Below are 24,287 nucleotides of genomic sequence, written 5' to 3' on the forward strand. Positions count from 1 at the left end.
GTTGATTTCACAAAGAGTTAGGTTAGGACTAGTCCTAGGAGATATACAAATTGCATGGAGAGTCCTAAGTTAGGAGAGATAAGACTAGTCCTATAACTCTTTGTGAAATCCACCCCTGGACACCTTTAGTAATAACGTCAAACACCAGTATTCACACGCTCGGAACATGCAAAACAATCGCAATGGTGTCCAGTGCCTTACATTGGAGACAATAAATATGCCTGTACACAAACTTGTGTATTTGATGAAGCTTAAAGGCGGTGGACACTATTGGTAATTGTCAAAGACAAGCCTTCACAGTTTAGTGAATCTCAACATATGCATAAAATAACAGACCTGTGAAAGTTTGAGCTCAACCGGTCATCGAAGTTGCGAGATAATACTGAAAGAAAAATAACCCTTGTCACACGAAGTTGTGTGCGTTTAGATGGTTGATTTCGAGACCTCAAGTTCCAAGTCAGGTCTCGAAATCAAATTCATGGAAAATTACTTCTTTCTCGAAAACTATGGCACTTCAGAGGGAGCCGTTTCTCAAAATGTTTTATACCATCAACCTCTCCCCATTACTTGTCACCAAGAAAGGTTTTATGCTAACAATTATTTTGAGAAATTAATAGTGTCCACTGCCTGTAAAGGCAATGTGGACACTTGGTAAATTTGTCAAAGACCACTTTTCTTACTTGGTGTATCCAAGCTTTTGTATACAATAGTGCTTAATGCGAAAATGTTGGCAACATTTTTCAACGAATTTGGAAGAGAGTAATGAAAGGAAAACACCCTTGTTACATAACTTTGTGTGCTTTAAGATTCATAATAAAAGGCTTGAGCTGGTTAGTCTTTTATTATTTGAGTGAAAAATTACCTCTTTGTAAAAAAAACACCGTTACTTCAGAGGGAGCCGTTTCTCACAACGTTTTATACTATCAACAGCTCTACATTGCTCGTTATCGAGGAAGTTTTTACACTAACAAATAATTTGAGTAATTAGCAATAGTGTCCAGTGCCTTTTAAAGTGAAAAGATAAGAAACCTACCTATTCAAAGATTCTATTCGTATCTCTTGGCCCAGTCGTCACTCGAGCGTTTCCCAAAGATGCCGCCACTCTGAAACACATGGGGTACCCCTCCACCTCGACTCTGTCTCGCGAATTCTCGCTCCTCCGCCGATCTCTTCACATTCCACGCGGGGAGAGTTCGTTCCATATCGGCCTCGCGTTTTCCGAACAACCCGGACTGCTGATTGGCCCACAGCTGCCTCTTAGCCATTGCACTATGCCAGCGTGGTTCCTGAGCCAGTGCACGAAGCCAGTTGGTGCTCTGCTTGTTGTACATTCCAGTTTGTGGCCATGAGCTCTTGGCTGTGTTAGGGTATGATTGCAAGCTGTGCTGAGCGGCATACAAACCAGACTTCCACTGGTCTTCTCCCTTCCACTGTCGGTCCTCAACTTGCTGTCTGTCAACATCTTCCGTACCGTCTACTTTCTCATTTTCCCCGTACTCTGATAGCTCTAACAACCCTGATTTTGTCTCGTCCTCGCCATTGAAATACACGCGAGCATTTACAATTGACACTGCTAGTAATAAGCAATGAGCCGCTAGCAGAAATCTGGTCATCATTTCTCCATTTGGCGCCATAGCAAGAAGCATTATCTTTCAGGTCGTGGGTTGCAGTTACTTTTCTCGTACTGGAGTGGTGTAAAATTTAAAACCAAACTTCACAGATACGCTGTATTTATACACTTCAGCACGCGGTATCTTTTTGAAAACTCACACGTTTCGTAGTCACACGATTCAGTCAGATAGACGTGTGTCCACAAGTTGGCTCCGCCCATTTTGAAGTATTAACTAATCGGAACGCAGCATTGTTGCGGTTGCGCAGTGTGCAATCCCATCACGTGTCCTGACGCGGACTGCTATTGGGTATTTCAATTACTACGTTTTCAAGTGCTAGTATTGCGTATGGGATGTTGAGCTGATGTCTACATTTCCTAATTACAATAGCGTGTTTCTTATTGTCAATGGTTGCGTTAATTACACCGTAGAGATTACACGTAGGCCTACATGCGACTTGATTGAGGGTGGGGGTCGAGGTTGGGGGTGGGGATCTCGGGGGAAAACTGGGCGCTAGTCTCAAGTTTTTTTTATAAGCCTGTCACAATCTTTTTCGATAATGACTTGCTGACTATTTCCCATTGACACCTCCACAGTTTGTGAACTGTAAATGTGAACATAGGGGATTTACACTGGATTGTTTATTAGAGCTTGTACCTTTCGTTTCTCTACTAGGTTAAAGACACAGGGGTGGGTTTCACAAAGAGTTGGGACTAGTCTTATCTCGAGTTACCCGTCCTAACTTAGGACTACCCATACGTTTTTTATATATCATAGAACTAGTCTTAAGTTGGGACTAGTCCCAACTCGTCGTGAAATCGACCCCTGGACAATTTTGGTCGTTATCAAAGACCAGTGTTCTGACTTGGTGTATACCAACATATGCATAAAATAACAAACCCATGTGGGAATTTTGACTCAATAGGTCATCGAAGTTGCAAGAGAATAATGAAAGAAAGGAAAATCCATGTTGCATAATTATTGTGTGTGCTTTCATGCCTAAAAAGGCTTCAGGCCTGGAGACTTTTCTCTCTCAAGATCTTTGTTACTTCAGAGGGAGCCGTTTCTCACAATGTTTTATACTATCAACAGCTCTCCATTATTCGTTACCAAGTAATTTTTGTATGCTAACAACTTTTTGAGTATATATAACAATAGTGTGCGGTGCCTTTATTGGAGATCCGTGAGCGTGCAAGCGGGATTTGTTGTGATCTTCTTGACAACGCCTTGAAGAACATGTCACTGGAAGTTTGGGTCTAATGGGACATGATGCATTGTATGATGAAGTATCAATAATTTGGTTTGCGGTGTATTTGCTGGTAGATTATGTTCTATTGAAAACTTGTCTTGCTATATATAGTTCTACGGCGAAGTATATTTTCCGGAATTTGGGAGACTCCTCAGTGGACTTATATTATGTTATTCTGAGTTGGCTTTTATCAACACAATGATTGATACAAAGTTACTGGACCTAGCTCGTATAGTACAGTCAGGCAGAGACACGAGTTTAAAATTAACACAATTAAAAATAACCATGACCACTTCATTTCAAAGGGTGGTGACGTTTTTGAGATATCGCCGACAATCCAGAGTGATGTTCATGCAGGAAGAATAATCCCTAATAGGAATACCCAATCCGAGAAGCGTTACCGCGGTAACGCTCCTTTTATATTCAATTTTTGGGCTGATAAAAAAAAGTGATATTTATTTGTCCATAACCGCAGTACGTCGAAGTGAAAAGGTTGCTCAAAGCGCATTATAGTATCCTAAGCTGATGTATTTATTACCAAGTACGTCTTTGTTGGCATTGCTTTCAGTGTCACCATACGTATTATACAGGACACTTTAAAGGCACTGGGACACTATTGGTAATTACTCAAAATAATTCGTAGTAAACATAAACATTTATTTGGTAACGGGCAATAGAGGTGTAAAGCATTGTAAGAAACGGCTCCCTCAAAAGTAATGTAGTAATTTCTCATTCAAATAATCAGGCCTTAAGGCATCTGGAGAGCACACAAATTTGTGCAACAATTGGTGTTTCCTCCTCACGTTAGTCTCTTGTAATTTCGATGACCAAATGAGCCAAACATTTCCATAGATTGTATAATCAATGCACATGCTGGGATACTCTTTATTTTCTTTTGTCGTCTTCAGTTAGCCTGGTTTAACATTCTTTGTGTTTTTGTCGTCAGCATTTTGTATTGTCATTGTGTAATTGTCTTGCCCTTGTTTCTTCTTCGATGTTTATTTGTTTGTTTGTTTGTTTGTTTGTTTGTTTGTGTGCTTTCTTGTCTGTATAAAGGCTGTTGTCTACAAGCCACGGCTTAACTAACAGCCTCATGCTCTCGCTCCTGTCTTGTACATAGTTAATTCCTAGTTATTAACTCATTATTTGCTTTTAGATTATATTGTTTTTCTGTATAATTTAATACACTTTAGATTTGTTAAATTTCTATGTACTGTGTAATTCTCACAATTGTTTTTTTTTCAACAAGAGTATGGAATAAACGTTTATTGAATTGAATTGGAATTGGAATTGACAGTTACCAAAGGTGTTTAAATTATACAAAAACGATGACAACTTCTCGTCCTTTCAACACAACCACCCACACTACGTCTTGTTATGCAATGTTAAATTAATCATGTAACTAGAGCCTCGTCATATTCCCTCTACACAAAATGATGACGCAGAAATAATCTGACGTCTAAAGCGCGCCAATACCATTAGACACAAGACAATTGGTCTTTGCTCCAGATTTATTCATACTTGTCAAAAAAACATTATGACGTATTATTACGTCATCTTTTCGTCTCAACTGACGAAATGTCTACGTCACTTGCTGTGGCAAGAAAAGCTATAACACCACGAACTGACAATTATATTATGAAACATGTTTTGCACACGACGTGTAAAAACGTGTTCGTATCAGACTTAATGTGAACTTTGTCCATATCTACACGTTAAAACAGATTACTTTAAAGACACTGGACACTATTGGTAATTGTCAAAGACTAGTCTTCGCAGTTGGTGTACCTCAACATATGCATAAAACAACAAACCTGTGAAAATTTGAGCTCAATCGGTCGTCGAAGTTGCGAGATATTAATGAAAGAAAACAACTCATTGTCGCACCATGGTCACACGAAGTTGTGTGCTTTCAGATGCTTGATTTCGAGACCTCAAATTTTAAATCTGAGGTCTCGGATTCAAATTCGTGGAAAATGACTTCTTTCTTGATATTCAGAGGGAGCTGTTTCTCACAATGTTTTATACTGTCAACCTCGATTTAGGGCATACAATAAGTGAGTACATATCAAAATCAGCAGCGTAGAAATACAATACTGGTAACAATCGAAGACGATCGAAGCAATATTGATTAGTTTAATTCCGAACAAAACATCACTTCTGAGGTACATGGCAGAACCATAGATAAATATTTATTGTCTGAAATACTGTCCAATGCGAATAAATACAAGTCACCGTTATATCCTTCAAAACAAGCCTATAGTTCATATAAAATAACTAAACCATTTTTCGTAAACTTCTTTAAAATGTGAGATTGAATTTGATGATTATTTTTTTTAATAACAGGATAGAAAATAACTTCTAATATAAAAACACATTTCCCATTAGGGGCACTGGACACTCATAACAATTATTGTAAGCAAATAAACTTACTTGGTAATGAGCAATGGAGAGCTGTTGATATGGAGAGCTGTTTATACTAAAAAAAACATCATGAGAAACGGCTCCGTCTGAAGTAAAGTTGTTTTTGAGAAAAAAAGGTAATTTCTCACTAAAAACATAAAATACTTCAGCTGAAGCGTTTTACTATGCATCTGAAAGCACACAAAGTAATGCAACGAGGGTGTTTTTTTCTTTCATTAGTCTCTTGCAAATTCGATGACCAAGTTAATAGAGCCCAAATTTTCAAAGTTTTGTTGTTTTATGCATATGTTGCGATACACCAAATGAGAAGACTGGTCTTTGACACAGTGCTCCTTTGACAATTACCTAAGGTGTCCTCGGGCGATTTCACAAATTAGGCTAGTCTTAACTTAGGACATAGTCATGGGATATATTACAAACTTAAGGCTAGTCCTAAGTTAGTAACGAAGTAAGACTAGTCTATATTCTTTGTGTAGTTAAGGCACATAGAGATCGCGAGGTTGTTTTGCCTTGCTCGCTCGGCCCCACTGGGTGTCATGAGGCGTTTAGATCGAGCGAATTCTGCTATCATGAGTGGATTTATGGTATAGACTACAGGGCGCCACCAATTGTCAAAAAATGTTTGTATTGCATTTTTACTATATTTCTCTACCACATGTTCTGGACTACTTCTTAGCTTAGGCTTTTAGGTTTCAATTTTGGTCATTGTAGGCCTACATGTGCAAGCTATTGTATGTATTCAGCGCCATGAACACTTTGATGGATTTTGCGCTTTATAAGTGTAAATTATTATTAGCAGACAATGATAGTTACGATTTGGGGGGGGGGGGGGGGAGGCAAAACAACCTCGTTCTCTATGTGATATATACACATACCTTTATATACACAGACCTTTGCAGATCGGGTTATCAGTCATTTTTTTAATTGTTCAATTCTACTAACATTGTTTAACCAAAACAAGGCTGGATGGATGATCCCGCTCATGTAACAAAAGCCATGAACATAGACCATATGCACATGACGTCATTTCAGTAGGGCGCCCTCACCTAGAGGTCAAAAGGAGGTTGTTCATCGGCCAGTATTGTGCGCCGCGCGTACAATTCTGTGCGTTTCGATTGTTTCGTCATCGTTTTTTTGTCCACTAAGATGGCCGCTGGATGACGTCAATGCGTAAAGTCTATTGCTAGTGGCCAGTAATTGAGCTCAAGATTGAGATTGATATCATGTTTGGGTCAAAACTATTTCCATTTGAAGTCACTCTTTTTAAACTATTTATGTGACGTCACTTTGTTGATGAACGTGTAGATTATTTTTACGAACCTTCACTCACTGTGACGAATCTAAACTTAGTTCGTTACAAACTAAAGTGATAGTTCAACTTACTGTCTTTCCAAATTGAAAGATAGCATGCTGGGGAAAACATGTTATTTTTTAATTTCCAAAAACATTTTCCAGTTAAACAAATTACTTGAGTAAAAGCATAAGTAAACGGATCAAAACTTCGTACTTGATAATGCTGCAAGCACTACTATACATAATATGCTGATAAATTTTGTAAAATAGTTATAAATGTGACCAACTTCGTTTGACAAAGTATACAACGTCTCGGGAAATAATTGAAGTCGGAGAATAGATAAAGTGTAGATTCGTTACTATAATGTACTCGACGCCTTCGGCTCGTACACGAATCTACACTTTCTAACATATGGTGGCCCTGAAGGGACATCGCATATCGCAAACGTGTGCGCATACGTATGCAATGTCGTGAAACAATTCGCAAATATGTGCGCACACGAATGCAATGTCGTGAAACAATTCGCGAATATGTGCGCACACGTATGCAATGTCGTGAAACAATTCGCAAATATGTGCGCACACGTATGCAATGTCGTGAAACAATTCGCGAATATTATTTGCGATGTCGTGAATTTTATTGCATACCATGTTGCATACCTTTGAATAAAATGTCTAATGATCTGGGGGGTTTGTTTCCAACAGTGAGATAAGCGGTAGTCATTGCAGCAGTAGTCTTTGTTGTGAGGCAAGCAAGGCGTGTGGTCGTCCTTGGCCTGGTGCCAAGTTCCTGGGTATACACATGCTTTACAGAGGGAGCCTGCTGTAGCGCCACAGTACTCCCTAGATCGGTAACAAATTATCCACAACTATGACATCATCCTAATGGTATGCAACATGGTATGCAATAAAATTCACGACATTGCAAAACAAATCGCACTCGTGTGCGCACATATTCACGATTTGGTTCACGAAATTGCATACGTGTGCGCACATATTCACGATTTGGTTCACGAGATTGCATACGTGTGCGCACATATTCGCGATTTGTTTCATGACATTGCATACGTGTGCGCACATATTCGCGAATTGTTTCACGACATTGCATACGTGTGCGCACATATTCGCGAATTGTTTCACGATATTGTATACGTGTGCGCATATATTCGCGATTTGTTTCACGACATTGCATACGTGTGCGCACACGTTTGCGTTATGCGATGTCCCTTCGGGGCCACCATACTAACAGGAGGCTTCTGCACTGAGCACATTGTGCAGTGGTGCAATGTTCGCTTGTCCCCAGCGCCTTGCTTTAACCAAAGGCGCTGGGATGGGCAAACGCATCATGCACGCATATTGGTTTAATAATGCGCAGTCCCATCATGCATCACACTCACACTGCGCCATATTTATACGCACTGTACGCATGACGTACTTCCTGAACAAGAATATGTGCAAGCGATCAGCCCATCCTAGCGGTCCTGGATAGACTGGCCGCTGGGGCTGAGCGAGTGGTGCAATGTTGCCTGAACAATTTGTTTCTCACGAAGCATTTTGTGCGCTGAATATGATGATCAAGTACCGAGTCAATTAAAAATGTGAGGGCAATTCTGTTCCACTCATGGAACACTATAGTTACACAGTCTATCCGTTGATTGGCTACTAGTCCATGAACGAAGGCTGCTAGATCACTGTCTAATTGGTTGATTGTAGCGACGATTGATGACGTATAGACACAACGTGACTAATCGGAGTGGGATGAATTCGATGCGTTGGCTCATGGAGACCACGAGAGGGCGGTAGGCTTTCTTTGTGGATGTCAATGCAAGGGCTATCAGGTTCAGCCTGGACAATGAAAACAAAAATCGACTTTTGTGTTACGATTTTCCGTCTGTTATTGAATTAGCTCCGCTCCTTATGTTACCCAAAATGCGTTTTTGTTTGTTTTCCCGAATGTCTCGCTTTGTCCATAATTCCTACAAATTTGTTTTGTCTTGAAAAATCGGAACTTAATGTTTTTAAACCCGACTAAAAGTACCCAAGAATATTTTCGGGGGTCCACTTGGGGCACTGTCGCAACATTATAGACGTAAATCCAGATTCCCACCCCAGATACTTTTACCGTGATAATCATCTGACATTTTGTGTATACACTTAACAAAAGTTACTGCAGCAGTAAAAACAAAATAACATGAAAATGTTGACATTGGGTGAAATGTTAGCAACGATTGTGACAAACATTTCAGATACAGAAACAAAAAAGCAAATACAAAATGGCCGGTAGTTTTTGCGAGCAAACTGCGTGAGCGTGAGCTTAGATGCCATTAAAGTTTTGCTTATCCAATCATACGAACAATTTACAAATACTATTTTGTGTAACAGAAGTTTAATGGTGCGTTCGCATTGGGTTCTTGTCCCTGTTAAAGGGAAGGAACATTATTGGTAATTGTCAAAGACCAGTGTTCTCACTTGGTGTATCTCAACATATGCATAAAATAACCAACCTGCGAAAATTTGAGCTAAATTGGTCATCGGAGTTGCGAGAAAATGATGAAAGAAAAACACCCTTGTTGGACGAATTTGTGTGCTTTCAGATAGGAATAAAAGACTTCTAGCTAGAACCACCCCAACTCATTAGAGATAGTCATTACATGGTGTTACCGCAAACCTTTCTATATAGAAGTCTTTTATTATTTTTGTGACAAATTACCTTTATTTCAAAAGCTATGCTACTTCAGAGGGAGCCGTTTCTCACAATATATTATACTATCAACAGCTCTCCAAAGCTCGTTACCAAGTCCTTTTTTACGCTAACATTATTTGGTTTTGAGAATAACCAAACGTGTACCTTCGCAACTTCGACGACCAATTGAGTTCAAATTTTCACAGGTTTGTTATTTTATGCATATGTTGAGATACACCAGGTGAGAAGACTGGTCTTTGACAATTACCAATAGTGTCCAGTGTTTTTAGAGCAGGGTATACTTCTGGTTATTTGGTGTATCCCAACATAGGCGCATACAACAAAAAACAATACAATAAAACTAACCTGTGAAAATTTCAGGTGGTCCTTTTAAAAGGTATCGCCGAATTTCAGCGGTTATGTCCATGCAGGAAGAATAATCCATTACACAAACTGAAAAACGTTTCTGACAGTAAGGTTTCTCAAATTTAAACTTTAGAGGGTATACTATTGGTATACTTTTCCATGTTCACATTACTTCGGAATGAAGTGCTTCTTAAAAATGTTTTATACTGATAAAATCGAAAGCTGTTGTAAGCTTCTATTACCAAATAACATTGTAATGCAAAAGTTTAAAAGTGATTCTGAAAAGTATACTTTTCCTTTTAAGGCACTAGACACTATTGGTAATTACTCAAAATAGTGTTAGCAAACGAATTACTTGTTCTTAAAGAGCAATAGAGAACCGTTGATAGTATAACAAATTGTGATAAACGGCTCCCTCTGAAGTAGTGTAGTTTTTGAGAAAGAGGTAATTTCTCGCTCAAATGTCAAAAGACTTCCTTTTTATTATGCATCTGAAAGCACACAAAGTAATGCAACAATGGTGCTCTTGCAACTTCGATGACCAATTGAGCCCAAACTTTAACAGATTTGTTATTGTATGCTTATGTTACACCAAGTGAATCTACTGTTCTTCGACAATTACCGAAGGTGTCCAGGGGCCGATTTCACAAAGAGTTTAGGACTAGTCTAACTTAGGACTAGTCCTAGGAGATATTACAAATGCAAAGCTTATCATAGGTTAGGACGAGTAACTCTTCCTAGCTTGAGATAAGACTAGTCTTAACTCTTCGTGCGTGCCTTTAAATCACCCAGGAAACTATAATGCACAGGGAAATGAATTGAGTCCAAAGTAGCTTACCTTTTATTGGTCCGTTTTATGCTTGGGTTAGACTGTTGAGCGTACTCGCCGTTTGCCAAAAGCACCAACACACATATTGGGGATTTCTGACCAACAACGCCTCTCCTTTGCTTTGTGTTGCTGCTCAGACTCCGGGAGCTTGGTTGGTAGCTCCATAGACTCAAAAACTTCGCCGACAGGATCGTTGTACTCCCGGCGAGGTGGGTTGCCGTCTACCGCTCCGACGCTAAAGCCACTCGTAGCAGTAACGAACACCAAAAACGCAACAATGTACAGCATACTTCGCGCCATTTTTGAAACACAAATACGAAACGTACACCCAAAATCGAACTGTCCGCTGCGTGTGCGAACTCGCTCCTTTTATAGATGTCAGTCCCGCAAGTTTTGCTAACGAAACCGCACGACAAAATTATCCAATAATATTATATGTAAACATGTAAACAGGAGTCTTAATTGAAATATACCTCTTTCATGTGGGCCAGGGCCAATGTTGCTTTAGAGCTCTAGTCGGAAACCGCAGATCTTTTGACAAATATCACGAACGGTTTATTAAAGAGAAACACAATTAGTCAATTAGACATATTCCCGCCCTCTATGAAACACAAGATTAAGCACGCATACGGCCTAGTCCAAACTAGCCGTTTTTTAACCCAATAGCCCGAGGAAAATTTCAAGAACAAATAATTGAATGTGCCATTTAATCAAATTTAATACCACAGTGATAAAAAACTAGGCACGTCGTGACGAACAATACTCATTTTTTTTTTATATAAATTTAATTAGGCATAAATTTTACTGGAAGTGAGGTAAACAACGCGTTATGAGAGAGTGAACAAAAACCTCTATTGAGTTTAGTTTGATGCAATACAAATTGTTTAATTTGAATTTGTTTAATTTGAATGGCATAATAAAAGGCCGTAGTTTATTTACAGTAAACATTATTGTATATAACAAAGTGTAGCTGTATATTTTAATACAAGAAAGACCTTTCTGAAAATTTATATTTTTCTTAAAGACACTGTACACGTTTGGTAATTGTCAAAGACCAGTGTTCTCACTTGGTGTATCCCATCATAAGCATACAATAACAAGCCTGTGACAGTTTGGGCTCAATCGGTCATCGAAGTTGCGAGAAAATGATGAAAGAAAAAACACCCATGTTGGACGAATTTGTGTGTTTTAAGATAGGAATAAAATACTTCTAGCTAGAAGTATTTTATTATTTTAGTGAGAAATTATCTCTTTCTCAAAAACTACGTTACTTCAGAGGGAGTCGTTTCCCACAATGTTTTATACTACCAACAGCTCTCCAATGCTCGTTACCAAGTCAGTTTTTTTAAATAATATTTGTTTTGAGTAATTACCAAACGTGTACCTTCCCTTTAAGCAAACCGGAACACAGACATATATCCGTGACTACCAGAAATCGTTGATGCTTTCTAAATCCGTTTTTAAGCATTCATAATCCGTGAATAATTCCGGACTACTTGTGGGGAATTCCTGTATTGACCCCCTGCACGCACGTCACAAGCGGCCACTGTGCCACAACGCTCACCATGTTGGTGGGCAATAAGTTTACGCGTAAACACGGCGTCGCCTAAAATGCGCACTTCACTGAAAAACGCACAGCGACATTGTCAAGCAACATGGCGGTTCCAAGATAATATAAACTTGTGAGAAAAGGGTCCCTCTGGAGTTACGTATTTGTTGAGAAAGAAGTACTTTTCAGTAAAATATTTTAACTGACTACGAGACCTCACGTGTGAGGTCTCGAAATCCAGCATCTGAAAGCACACAACTTCGTGTGAAAAGGGTGTTTTTCTTCCATTATTATCTCGCAACTTAGACGACCAATTGAGTTCAAATGTTCACAGGTTGGTTATTTTGTGCATATGTTGATATACACCAAGTAAGAAGACTGATCTGTGACACTTACTAAAGGTGTCCAGTGTCTGCAGCCGATTTCACGAAACCTAGATTTGACCCGTTAGGATGAGTAACTTGTCCAAACTTTAGGGTGGGTTCAGTGCGTCCTAAACGTCGATTGATACGAAACTTAACTCGTCCTAAGCACTAAGATTGATTCGAAATAAGAGTTTGGTGAAATCGACGGCTGTGGTTTGATTGTCCAACACCAGTATTCTCACTTGGTGTATCCCAAAATTATGCATAAAATTACAAAACTGTGAAAACCATCGAAGTTAAAAGGGAATAATGTAAGAATAAACACCCCTGTGGTCAGCTGTGAAGTCTTTTAATATCTTGGAAGTGTCGTGGCCGAGCGGTTAATAAGAGCACCGAATTCAAACTCTGGTGTTTCTGATCAGCAGCGTGTGGGTTCGAATCCCCAGCCGTGACACTTGTGTCCTTAAGCAAGACACTTAATCATTGCTTCGTCCTTCGGATGGCACGTAAAGCCGTTGGTCCCATGTGTTGTGTAACGCATGTAAAAGAACCCAGTGCACTTTTCGAAAAGAGAAGGGGTTCGCCCGGTGTTCCTGGCTGTGGATACTGTATGCGCCGTAGCACCTTGTAAACCCTTATAAGGTGCTAAACAATTGGGTCTCAAAATTCATCACTGCAATTACCTATCTTTCTGAAAGTTTATACTCGGCGCTTTGAGTACCTTGTTTGGTAGATACGTGCGCTATATAAGACTTCGATATTATTAGCTGTTCCGACCTACCGTCGGAACAGGTTTTGTTTCTGTCGTGATTTTTATTTTTTTTCTTATTCTTTGTTTCTGCCTAAAACCCATAGCATTTGTACACGTTTTTTTCTTTAAGCCTAATCTCCCAAACCATAATACGAAAGAGTGAGTTTATTATACCAAATTGTAGCTTAGAACATAAGCTTTACTCTAAATGTAAAAAAATGTAAGAATCTTAATTAATTAACCACGTAATCTTCATTTGAATATAACTGGATGCAGTCGCTTCCATGTTATTGTTAAATATTATCTTTGGTAAATGCCATGCAGTATGTACCTATCATGAGTTGTGACTTCTTGAGATGAGTCTACGCGTTTGAATATAACTGGATGCAGTCACTTTCCATGTTATTGTTAAACATTCTCTATGGTAAATGCCATACAGTATGTAACTATCATGAGTTGTGACTTCTTGAGAGGAAGTCTACTCATTCTGTTTTCCTACCATCGTTCAGGACCCATAACAATCTAACCGAGTTCCGGGCCCATATACTTTGCACGCGACAAAGTACGAAGGTTTAGGGATTTCGTTCAAACGAACGTGCGTAATTGAATAGGGGTTTTTGACGACGACGACACACCATCGTGTCCACAGATTTACACTAAACTTAAACAGTTTGCAGATAATGATAGTTGAAAGCTTCCCTTAAAATATTACTTGCTGTGGTGTTGTAGTTTTTGAGAAATTAGTGAAAAAACTGTCAACGTATGACTGGGACCGAGTTGGTTTGGGACCGAGTTGGTTTGGGACCGAGTTGACCGGTGTCATGACAAAAACTGTCCGCTGGCAATAAGTGTCCGCTGAGCATGCGCAGTAGACCCTGGATACTATTTGGCATGTATTACGTGACAAATAGTGTCCGCCCAACAAAAAGTGTCCGGGCGCCGTGCTGCACAGTGCTGATTTATATTAAAAGTAAATACAAGCCCCCAAAAAATAGACGAACAGAACACTCAAAAGTATGTCAAGATTAGTATCTTATCATGAAAACAGTGCAGGTTTAAAAAGTACGAATTGTGAAAGTGCTAAAATGTTCTTACGAATTGTTTACAATAAAATACAACGAAGAAAGCGTTCAAGTAAATACAAGACATGTATAATAAAATACAACGAAGAAAGCGTTCAAGTAAAGACAAGGTTTTGCGTGTCTAAAAATATTATGTTATATACAAATTATACTAAAAATTAACCATTTACAAAAATACATGGAAATACAATATAAACAACTCTGAAAAGTATTACAATATACAGGCGAAATACGAAAGATAAAAATAGTACGATATAATTAAAATCAGAAATAGACATTCATGATAAACCTGTCATTTAGAACACGAACAGCTGTTGGATAAAAACTCTGCAAAGTACGGTTGGATCCAGATTTAATTGAACGGAAACGATTCTTAGACCGCATGGGCTGAAAGAGGGAATGTGCTGGGTGAAACTGGTCATCTACTATAGAGAGGGCTCGTTTTTTAACTCGAGAGAGATACAGTTCATCAAGTGATGGAAGTTGGCAACCTATGATTTTACTAGCGGTGCGAACGATCCGGTTGATACGCTTCCGGTCATCGGCTGTTGCATTGCCCCACCAAACGATCACTCTCAATCACCGCTCGGTAGAACTTCAACAGAAGTGGCTGACTGACATGGAAGCTTCTCAGCCGTCTCAAGAAAAATAATCTTTGCAATAAGTGTCCGCTGAGCATGCGCAGTAGACCCTGGATACTACTTGGCATGTATTACGTGACAAATAGTGTCCGCCCAACAAAAAGTGTCCGGGCGCCGTGCTGCACAGTGCTGATTTATATTAAAAGTAAATACAAGCCCCCAAAAAATAGACGAACAGAACACTCAAAAGTATGTCAAGATTAGTATCTTATCATGAAAACAGTGCAGGTTTAAAAAGTACGAATTGTGAAAGTGCTAAAATGTTCTTACGAATTGTTTACAATAAAATACAACGAAGAAAGCGTTCAAGTAAATACAAGACATGTATAATAAAATACAACGAAGAAAGCGTTCAAGTAAAGACAAGGTTTTGCGTGTCTAAAAATATTATGTTATATACAAATTATACTAAAAATTAACCATTTACAAAAATACATGGAAATACAATATAAACAACTCTGAAAAGTATTACAATATACAGGCGAAATACGAAAGATAAAAATAGTACGATATAATTAAAATCAGAAATAGACATTCATGATAAACCTGTCATTTAGAACACGAACAGCTGTTGGATAAAAACTTTGCAAAGTACGGTTGGATCCAGATTTAATTGAACGGAAACGATTCTTAGACCGCATGGGCTGAAAGAGGGAATGTGCTAGGTGAAACTGGTCATCTACTATAGAGAGGGCTCGTTTTTTAACTCGAGAGAGATACAGTTCATCAAGTGATGGAAGTTGGCAACCTATGATTTTACTAGCGGTGCGAACGATCCGGCTGATACGCTTCCGGTCATCGGCTGTTGCATTGCCCCACCAAACGATCACTCTCAATCACCACTCGGTAGAACTTCAACAGAAGTGGCTGACTGACATGGCAGCTTCTCAGCCGTCTCAAGAAAAATAATCTTTGCAATAAGTGTCCGCTGAGCATGCGCAGTAGACCCTGGACACTATTTGGCATGTATTACGTGACAAATAGTGTCCGCCCAACAAAAAGTGTCCGGGCGCCGTGCTGCACAGTGCTGATTTATATTAAAAGTAAATACAAGCCCCCAAAAAATAGACGAACAGAACACTCAAAAGTATGTCAAGATTAGTATCTTATCATGAAAACAGTGCAGGTTTAAAAAGTACGAATTGTGAAAGTGCTAAAATGTTCTTACGAATTGTTTACAATAAAATACAACGAAGAAAGCGTTCAAGTAAATACAAGACATGTATAATAAAATACAACGAAGAAAGCGTTCAAGTAAAGACAAGGTTTTGCGTGTCTAAAAATATTATGTTATATACAAATTATACTAAAAATTAACCATTTACAAAAATACATGGAAATACAATATAAACAACTCTGAAAAGTATTACAATATACAGGCGAAATACGAAAGATAAAAATAGTACGATATAATTAAAATCAGAAATAGACATTCATGATAAACCTGTCATTTAGAACACGAACAGCTGTTGGATAAAAACTTTGCAAAGTACGGTTGGATCCAGATTTAATTGAACGGAAACGATTCTTAGACCGCATGGGCTGAAAGAGGGAATGTGCTGGGTGAAACTGGTCATCTACTATAGAGAGGGCTCGTTTTTTAACTCGAGAGAGATACAGTTCATCAAGTGAAGGAAGTTGGCAACCTATGATTTTACTAGCGGTGCGAACGATCCGGTTGATACGCTTCCGGTCATCGGCTGTTGCATTGCCCCACCAAACGATCACTCTCAATCACCGCTCGGTAGAACTTCAACAGAAGTGGCTGACTGACATGGCAGCTTCTCAGCCGTCTCAAGAAAAATAATCTTTGCAATAAGTGTCCGCTGAGCATGCGCAGTAGACCGTGGACACTATTTGGCATGTATTACGTGACAAATAGTGTCCGCCCAAAAAAAAGTGTCCGGGCGCCGTGCTGCACAGTGCTGATTTATATTAAAAGTAAATACAAGCCAAAAAAATAGACGAACAGAACACTCAAAAGTATGTCAAGATTAGTATCTTATCATGAAAACAGTGCAGGTTTAAAAAGTACGAATTGTGAAAGTGCTAAAATGTTCTTACGAATTATTTACAATAAAATACAACGAAGAAAGCGTTCAAGTAAAGACAAGACCGTCAAAAGTATGTCATGGTTAGTATTTACTATTTTACTTAATAAGTAATTAAAAAGTGCAGGTTAAAAGTACGAATTGTGAAAGTGCCAAATGATCATAAATAATACGAATATTATATTCAAACACAAGCAGGAAAGCGTTACAAAAAAATAATAAATAAAACTAAAACTAAAAGGTTAAAAAGGCACGCTATGATGATGCACGCTAACCGCGGACACTATTTAGCAAGCTTCCGTAAGCAATGTGACGTCGTGGACGCTTGACCAATCAGAACACAATAAGCTAATGAGCGGACACTTATTGCCAGCGGACAGTTTTTGTCATGACACCGGGCTCGTTTCAGGCGACGAGCGTAGACGACGAAAATAGACCGCCCGGGATTTGGAATGATTTACGGGTAAAGTCACCTTGTTTGCGCCGAGGACCAATTGCCTAAACTAATTCCAGTGTTTCGCGTTACTTTCGGAAATTAGACCATGATCGACAAACAAAAACTCTTTGACAGGAATACAAAAGCAGAGATTTTATTATGCTGATCGTTTCTCTGGTGGTTGAGTGGCTCAGTTTTATAGAGCTGCTTATAATAAACAGGCAAAACATTTTGCTTTACAAAGTTGCAGAAATTGAGCAGAACACCTGGATTCACAACTTGAACATGAGGCATGGGTTAAGCTGCTTTTTGTGTAAAAAGCTATTATGTAGTTTGGTCCTGGGCCAATGGCTTTCAAAGGAAAGAATCGCAGCGCTTACGTAATCAGGGAACTGTGCTTACGCTAAGCGTATTTTACAGCTTAGCATGGAATGTGTTCTTCACGTCACAATTCGCATCAAAAAATTTGCTACAGTTGACTAATTGTGCTCAACTCCTGCGAAACTTTCACTGCGAAAACAGTGACTTAAAAATTTGATTTGCGTTCGCAGGAAAAACCGTGCATTACTTGAGACAAAAGTACGCAGGGGCGACTAGTGTGCTTTAGTGTTAAACTCGCGACTACAAATTATTATTTGAGTCGCGACTACTGTTTTTCTCTACTCCGTTATAATCGTGTCCACAAATCGACTACAAAATTTGTCCCGACTACCTGTTTGGTGAACCAGTTGTGTTGGTTACTACTATTCGCAACATAATTAATATTGCCCTTGCGGCATAGCGGCACAAATCTTGAGAATCCGTACTTTATCTCGACAAGTGTCATAGTTAGTTTTGAAGTGCGACTAGTCGAGTAGTAAATTTCAGTAGTCACATCCATTTGCAACATAATTAAAAATTTGTCCCGACTATATTGGTGAACCAGTTGTGTTGCTTACTACTATTCGCAACATAATTTATATTGCCCTTGCGGCATAGCGGCACAAATCTTGAGAATCCGTACTTTATCTCGACAAGTGTCGTAGTTAGGTTTGAGGTGCGACTAGTCGAGTAGTAAATTTCACTAGTCACACCCATTCGCAACATAATTAATATTGCCCTTGCGGCACATAGCGGTACAAATCTTGAGAATCCGTATTTTATCTCGACAAGTGTCGTAGTCAGGTTTGAGGTGCGACTAGTCGAGTAGTAAAATTCACTGGTCACCCATTCGCAACAAAATTAATATTGCCTTTGCGGCACATAGCGGCACAAATCTTGAGAATCTGTATTTTATTTCGACTAGTTGAGTCATGATGGGAACTTGCTTAATGAAAAAAGATTCAGTAATCTGCTGAAGCATTGATTTCTGCGCTTACGTCAAGCGAAATAGACTGCTTATAGCAGGGATTTCTTTTGTTTGTGTGCTTCCAAGCTCGCACATTATTTTCCAAGCTTGCACATCACAGTAAGCGGAAAATGGTGATCGTAAGCGCAGACTTTGGTGGTCATAAGAACCATGTAATTTTGCCCTGTGAGTAGGTTTGGTAAGGCCTACACTTCAAACATGTAAAGTCAAAAAAGATTGTTAGTACATGAGGGGAAATCTTGTGAAACTGGTCCAATTTGACTCTGCTTCACTGCGTAAGCAAAGAATTGACACATCAGAAGCGCGGATATTATCGCTTACATAAAGCATATTTCACAGCTTAGCAGGGATATTTTTGCTTGTACGCGGTGAAACTTATCATATGTAATCTTTGCTTTGAACTAGTTGCACAGATATTTCAGCGCCTGCAAAGTAAGCGGAGAATGGTGGTTGTATAATGAATTGGGCAGAGTTTGGTTGAAGCAGACAGAGCCATAAAACTGGGCCGTGTTCTATAGGGGAAATTATAGCTTGACATTATTTTTATGCCAGTTTTGGTCTCAGCGACGTACACATACAAGTACAGAGTCAGATACAGACATTACGGTGCAGAAATCGTGCAATTGAAATGTCTCATAAGAGCGCCCCCTATCGGCAGGAGTAGGAAAATAAAGGAGTATCTTACAAATTAATATGTGTTTTTAAACACGTAAAATAATATCAAATGGAAGCGTTAGGATGTTTAGCTTAATTCCTATCATAAAACATATTAAGATTATTTATTAATTAACCACCAGTGACCCTCATTTGCATATTAATTAGGAAATCTTTGCAGCATCATATCTCAAGAACTTCACGGCCGACTTTTCAACTGTTTGTTCTTAAAGACTCCTTGGGGGTTGGAGATTAATTTGAAAAAACTGTGACCTCAAGTTGACCTCTACTTCCGCGTCAACCGGAAGTGTCACCATATCTCAAGAACTATACAGCAGATTTTCAAAATATTTTCAGTTATAAACTCCTTAGGCATAAAATATTAACTTTAAAAAACCGTGACCTTAAGTTGACCCATACTTCCTGGTCAACCGGAAGTGGGACCATATCTCAAGAACTATACAACAGATTATCAATTTTTGTTCAGTTATAGACTCCTTGGGCATTCAAGATTAGTTTGAAACAACTTTGACCTAATGTTGACCTTTACTTCCGGGTCAACCGGAAGTGAGCCCATATCTAAAAAAAGTACAAAGCTAATGTTCAAACTTCAGTTATAGACTCTAAGGCAATAAATATTAGCTTTGGAAAACTGTGACCCCAAGTTGACCTCTACTTCTGGGTCAACCTGAAGTGGGACTATATATCAAGATATACACAACCGATTTTATAGACTCCTTGGCATTGCAGATTAATCTTTGGTAGCTGTGGGCCCATGTTGACCTTTACTTACGGGTCAACCGGGAAGTAAGACTTTATAACAAGAGCTATACACAACTTTTTTGAAACCTTTTTCAGTTATATATTCCTTGGGCAATGAAGCACATAATCCAAGCAAAACAACACGGAACAGCTTCGTGTTTGTTCACAAACACTTAATGTCTAGTTTTAAATAATATTTGTTTTGAGTAATTACCAAACGTGTACCTTCCCTTTAAGCAAACCGGAACACAGACATATATCCGTGACTACCAGAAATCGTTGATGCTTTCTAAATCCGTTTTTAAGCATTCATAATCCGTGAATAATTCCGGACTATTTGTGGGGAATTCCTGTATTGACCCCTGCACCACGTCACAAGCGGCCACTGCGCACTTCACTGAAAAACGCACAGCGACATTGTCAAGCAACATGGCGGTTCCAAGATAATATAAACTTGTGAGAAAAGGGTCCCTCTGGAGTTACGTATTTGTTGAGAAAGAAGTACTTTTCAGTAAAATATTTTAACTGACTACGAGACCTCACGTGTGAGGTCTCGAAATCCAGCATCTGAAAGCACACAACTTCGTGTGAAAAGGGTGTTTTTCTTCCATTATTATCTCGCAACTTAGACGACCAATTGAGTTCAAATGTTCACAGGTTGGTTATTTTGTGCATATGTTGATATACACCAAGTAAGAAGACTGGTCTGTGACACTTACTAAAGGTGTCCAGTGTCTGCAGCCGATTTCACGAAACCTAGATTTGACCCGTTAGGATGAGTAACTTGTCCAAACTTTAGGGTGGGTTCAGTGCGTCCTAAACGTCGATTGATACGAAACTTAACTCGTCCTAAGCCCTAAGATTGATTCGAAATAAGAGTTTGGTGAAATCGACGGCTGTGGTTTGATTGTCCAACACCAGTATTCTCACTTGGTGTATCCCAAAATTATGCATAAAATTACAAAACTGTGAAAACCATCGAAGTTAAAAGGGAATAATGTAAGAATAAACACCCCTGTGGTCAGCTGTGAAGTCTTTTAATATCTTGGAAGTGTCGTGGCCGAGCGGTTAATAAGAGCACCGAATTCAAACTCTGGTGTTTCTGATCAGCAGCGTGTGGGTTCGAATCCCCAGCCGTGACACTTGTGTCCTTAAGCAAGACACTTAATCATTGCTTCGTCCTTCGGATGGGACGTAAAGCCGTTGGTCCCATGTGTTGTGTAACGCATGTAAAAGAACCCAGTGCACTTTTCGAAAAGAGAAGGGGTTCGCCCCGGTGTTCCTGGCTGTGGATGCTGTATGCGCCGTAGCACCTTGTAAACCTTTATAAGGTGCTAAACAATTGGGTCTCAAAATTCATCACTGCAATTACCTATCTTTCTGAAAGTTTATACTCAGCGCTTTGAGTACCTTGTTTGGTAGATACGTGCGCTATATAAGACTTCGATATTATTATTATTATCTTGAGTGAAAAATTACCCCGTTCTCGCAAACTACGTTACTTTAGAGGGAGCCTTTTCTCACAAGGTTTTATAGTACCATCAGCTTTTCGTTGTTGGTTTAATTATGGAGGAAGAAATACCCAGTAAGGTTTTATGCTACCAATCATTTCCAGTAATTACCAACAGTGTCCAGTGCCTTAACACTAGAACGAAATCAACTGCACCTGTCACCTATTAAAGTGTCAATCAGAGGAGCGAGTTTCAATCTATAACTGCTGCTAACCTATACTTGATTTCAAGTCTGAGATCGCGGTTATTCCTTTGCATCAACCACGAAAAACGCCCCCACATATTAGCTATCTTGCAGGTTAATCTACAAGAGGGCGCTATTTCAGGCAATAATGTATTGGCTATCGATATCGGGTAGACTAAAAACCACGATCAGAGACTTGGAACCAAGTCTAGTGCTAACAAAAAGTTTGTACAGCCATAAGATGCACTTTCACGTTTCAAGATTCATTGGATTAGTGTTGTGTTCCTGAACCAAACTCATGACGTCATCGGGTGAATATCCAAATAGTTTATAATCCTCACTGTAATAATTCATCAGTTTCCGCATTAAAACCGGCGGTATCGACTCGTTATATTCCCCAAAATGTCCCATTGCGTTTGAACTATGGTATTCTGGAAAGTGGACGATGTTGTCGACACCTAGCCACCGCAGTACGAACGGACCTTCAACTGCAAGATTTTCAAAATGGCCGATGAAATCGTATTTGACATGACAAGGCCGTGATAGTTTATACTGTGGCAGCCAGTGGTCATTTAACCCATTTATTCTGATACCACTACCCAGATCAGTTATGTACTTGATAAATTCAATGAATGTAATATCCAACCATCCCCCTACGGGCTTCTGGTTTTTAGCGCCTCTGTAACGCTTCACAATGGCTCTCCCATAGTGACTTTCCCAGATTCGTTGAATACGACTCCGAGAATGAAATTTGTTCAAATACGCTGAAAGTAATCTGCTCATTGGTTCTCGTACAAACAACACTTTACGATAGTTCCTCAACCGGGCGTCATCTTTTCTGTAATGTGGCAGTACCATTTCTAACTTTCCATTTTTGCTGTTCAGTGTACGCCAGATTGTCTTCCACGTCGAGCAAGACACCTTGGGGATGAAATTAAAGAGGATTTTATGTTTGTTGTTGACTAGTAAATGTCTGTAGTCGCTAGTTGGTTCTGGTGCGTTAAGATGCTGACATACTGTAGCCAGCGTCGACTTTCGACGTTCTTGTTCCCTTTTCATGATATGTTCAAGTTCCAAAGCAGTTGAAGGAGTTGGTGTAGAGGTTGCTTCGTCTAACTCAATGGTGATGTTAGTAGCCGACTTTGATTCCTGTGTTTTGGGAAAAACTAGTTTTAATTAATTAATTAATTAATTCATTCGTTTCTTTTATTTTTTCAACACGGTACCCGCTGCCAAAACCGAGGATTTGAGCTGCACCTCGGACACTGCTCTAGAATTGCAAGGGTCGTGGGTTCGAATCCCACACGAGTAACATGCCTGTTATATTTTTTTTAAAGACTCGGGAAAGTACTGAGTATACAGTGCTAACACACATCGGTGTGTGGGTAAAAACCAAAATTATTAATATTCTTTATTCCCGATGCAAATTTAACATATTCTATATAATTGCGGTACCCGCTGCTAAAACCGAGGATTTGAACTGCCTCTAGCTACCGGGAAATCACGGTAGTATAGGACACTTCTCTAGAATTGCAAGGGTCGTGGGTCCGAATCCCATCCGAGTAGTATGCCGGTGATATTTTTTTTCACAAGACTCAGGAAAGTACTAAGTATGCAATGCTAACAGTAACACACATCGGTGTGTGGGTAAAAACCAAAGTTAATATTTTTTATCCCCGATGAAAATTTAACATCTATTAGACATTGTGATAATTGTGTGTAGATGGAGGTCCCCAAGAAGTATCAGCTTGTCAAGTAGACAGCTTGTCAACCCCACTTGATTCAAGAATAAAAACTGAGAACCATTAAGCAATAAGAAAACACCATTTGTACTGGTATATCTAGTAACAAATAAACTTGAGGTTGGAAAAAAAGTTAGTCTGCTTTTAAATATTTGCTGATTAATTGGTTTTTAAAGGCAGTGGCCACTATTGGTTATTACTCAAAATAATTATTATCATAAAACCTCACTTGGTAACGAGTAATGGGAGAGGTTGATAGTATACAACATTGTGAGAAACGACTCCCTCTGCAGTGACGTAGCTTTCGAGAAAGAAGTATTTTTCAACGAATTTGATTTCGAGACCCCAAGTTTAGAGTTTGAGGTCTCGAAAACAAGCATCAGAAAGCACAACTTCGTGTGCCAAGGGTGTTTTTTCTTTCATAGTTATCTCGCAACTCCGATGACCAATCAAGCTCAAATTTTCACAGGGGTGCTATTTTATGCATATGTTGAGGTACACCAAGTGAGAAGCTGGTCTTTGACAATAATGTCCAATGTCTTTAATTTCCGCTTGAATAAAAATAAAATCCGGACTAAAGTTGATTTTGTTTTTGCTATACAGGATCCCGTGTTGCATTTCAAGATCACAGTTTTTGGAAGGACAGGTAAAAATAATTAAAAAGGTAAAACAAAAATATGTCACCGTGGTCCAGTGGTTAGAGTCCAGCCGTCGATTTCACCAAACTTTTCCCAACTTAGGATTAATCATAGGATGG

At 39.1% G+C, this 24,287-nt stretch overlaps 2 protein-coding genes and 1 long non-coding RNA gene across 3 annotated transcripts in view; 1 reads left to right on the top strand and 2 right to left on the bottom strand.

Annotated features, from left to right (window-relative positions):
• The window catches only part of LOC139953583 (uncharacterized), a 32,983-nt gene extending 31,304 nt beyond the window's left edge, over positions 1-1,679 (bottom strand). The window contains exon 1 of the mRNA XM_071953048.1: positions 1,034-1,679. Coding sequence (XP_071809149.1) covers positions 1,047-1,646 — 600 coding nt within the window. The 5' untranslated portion in view covers positions 1,647-1,679 and the 3' untranslated portion in view covers positions 1,034-1,046. The remainder of the gene's footprint in view (positions 1-1,033) is intronic.
• Positions 1-24,287, top strand: part of LOC139953584 (uncharacterized) — a 66,005-nt gene that overhangs the window by 31,422 nt on the left and 10,296 nt on the right. The window contains exon 4 of the long non-coding RNA XR_011788000.1: positions 24,134-24,176. This is a non-coding gene — a long non-coding RNA (uncharacterized lncRNA). The remainder of the gene's footprint in view (positions 1-24,133; positions 24,177-24,287) is intronic.
• Positions 22,038-22,847, bottom strand: LOC139953762 (carbohydrate sulfotransferase 14-like). Its single transcript, XM_071953322.1, has one exon. The coding sequence runs from the start codon at positions 22,845-22,847 to the stop codon at positions 22,038-22,040; it is 810 nt and encodes a 269-aa protein (XP_071809423.1).

This window comes from Asterias amurensis, chromosome 22 (assembly GCF_032118995.1).
Source record: "Asterias amurensis chromosome 22, ASM3211899v1".
Lineage (NCBI taxonomy): Eukaryota > Metazoa > Echinodermata > Asteroidea > Forcipulatida > Asteriidae > Asterias > Asterias amurensis.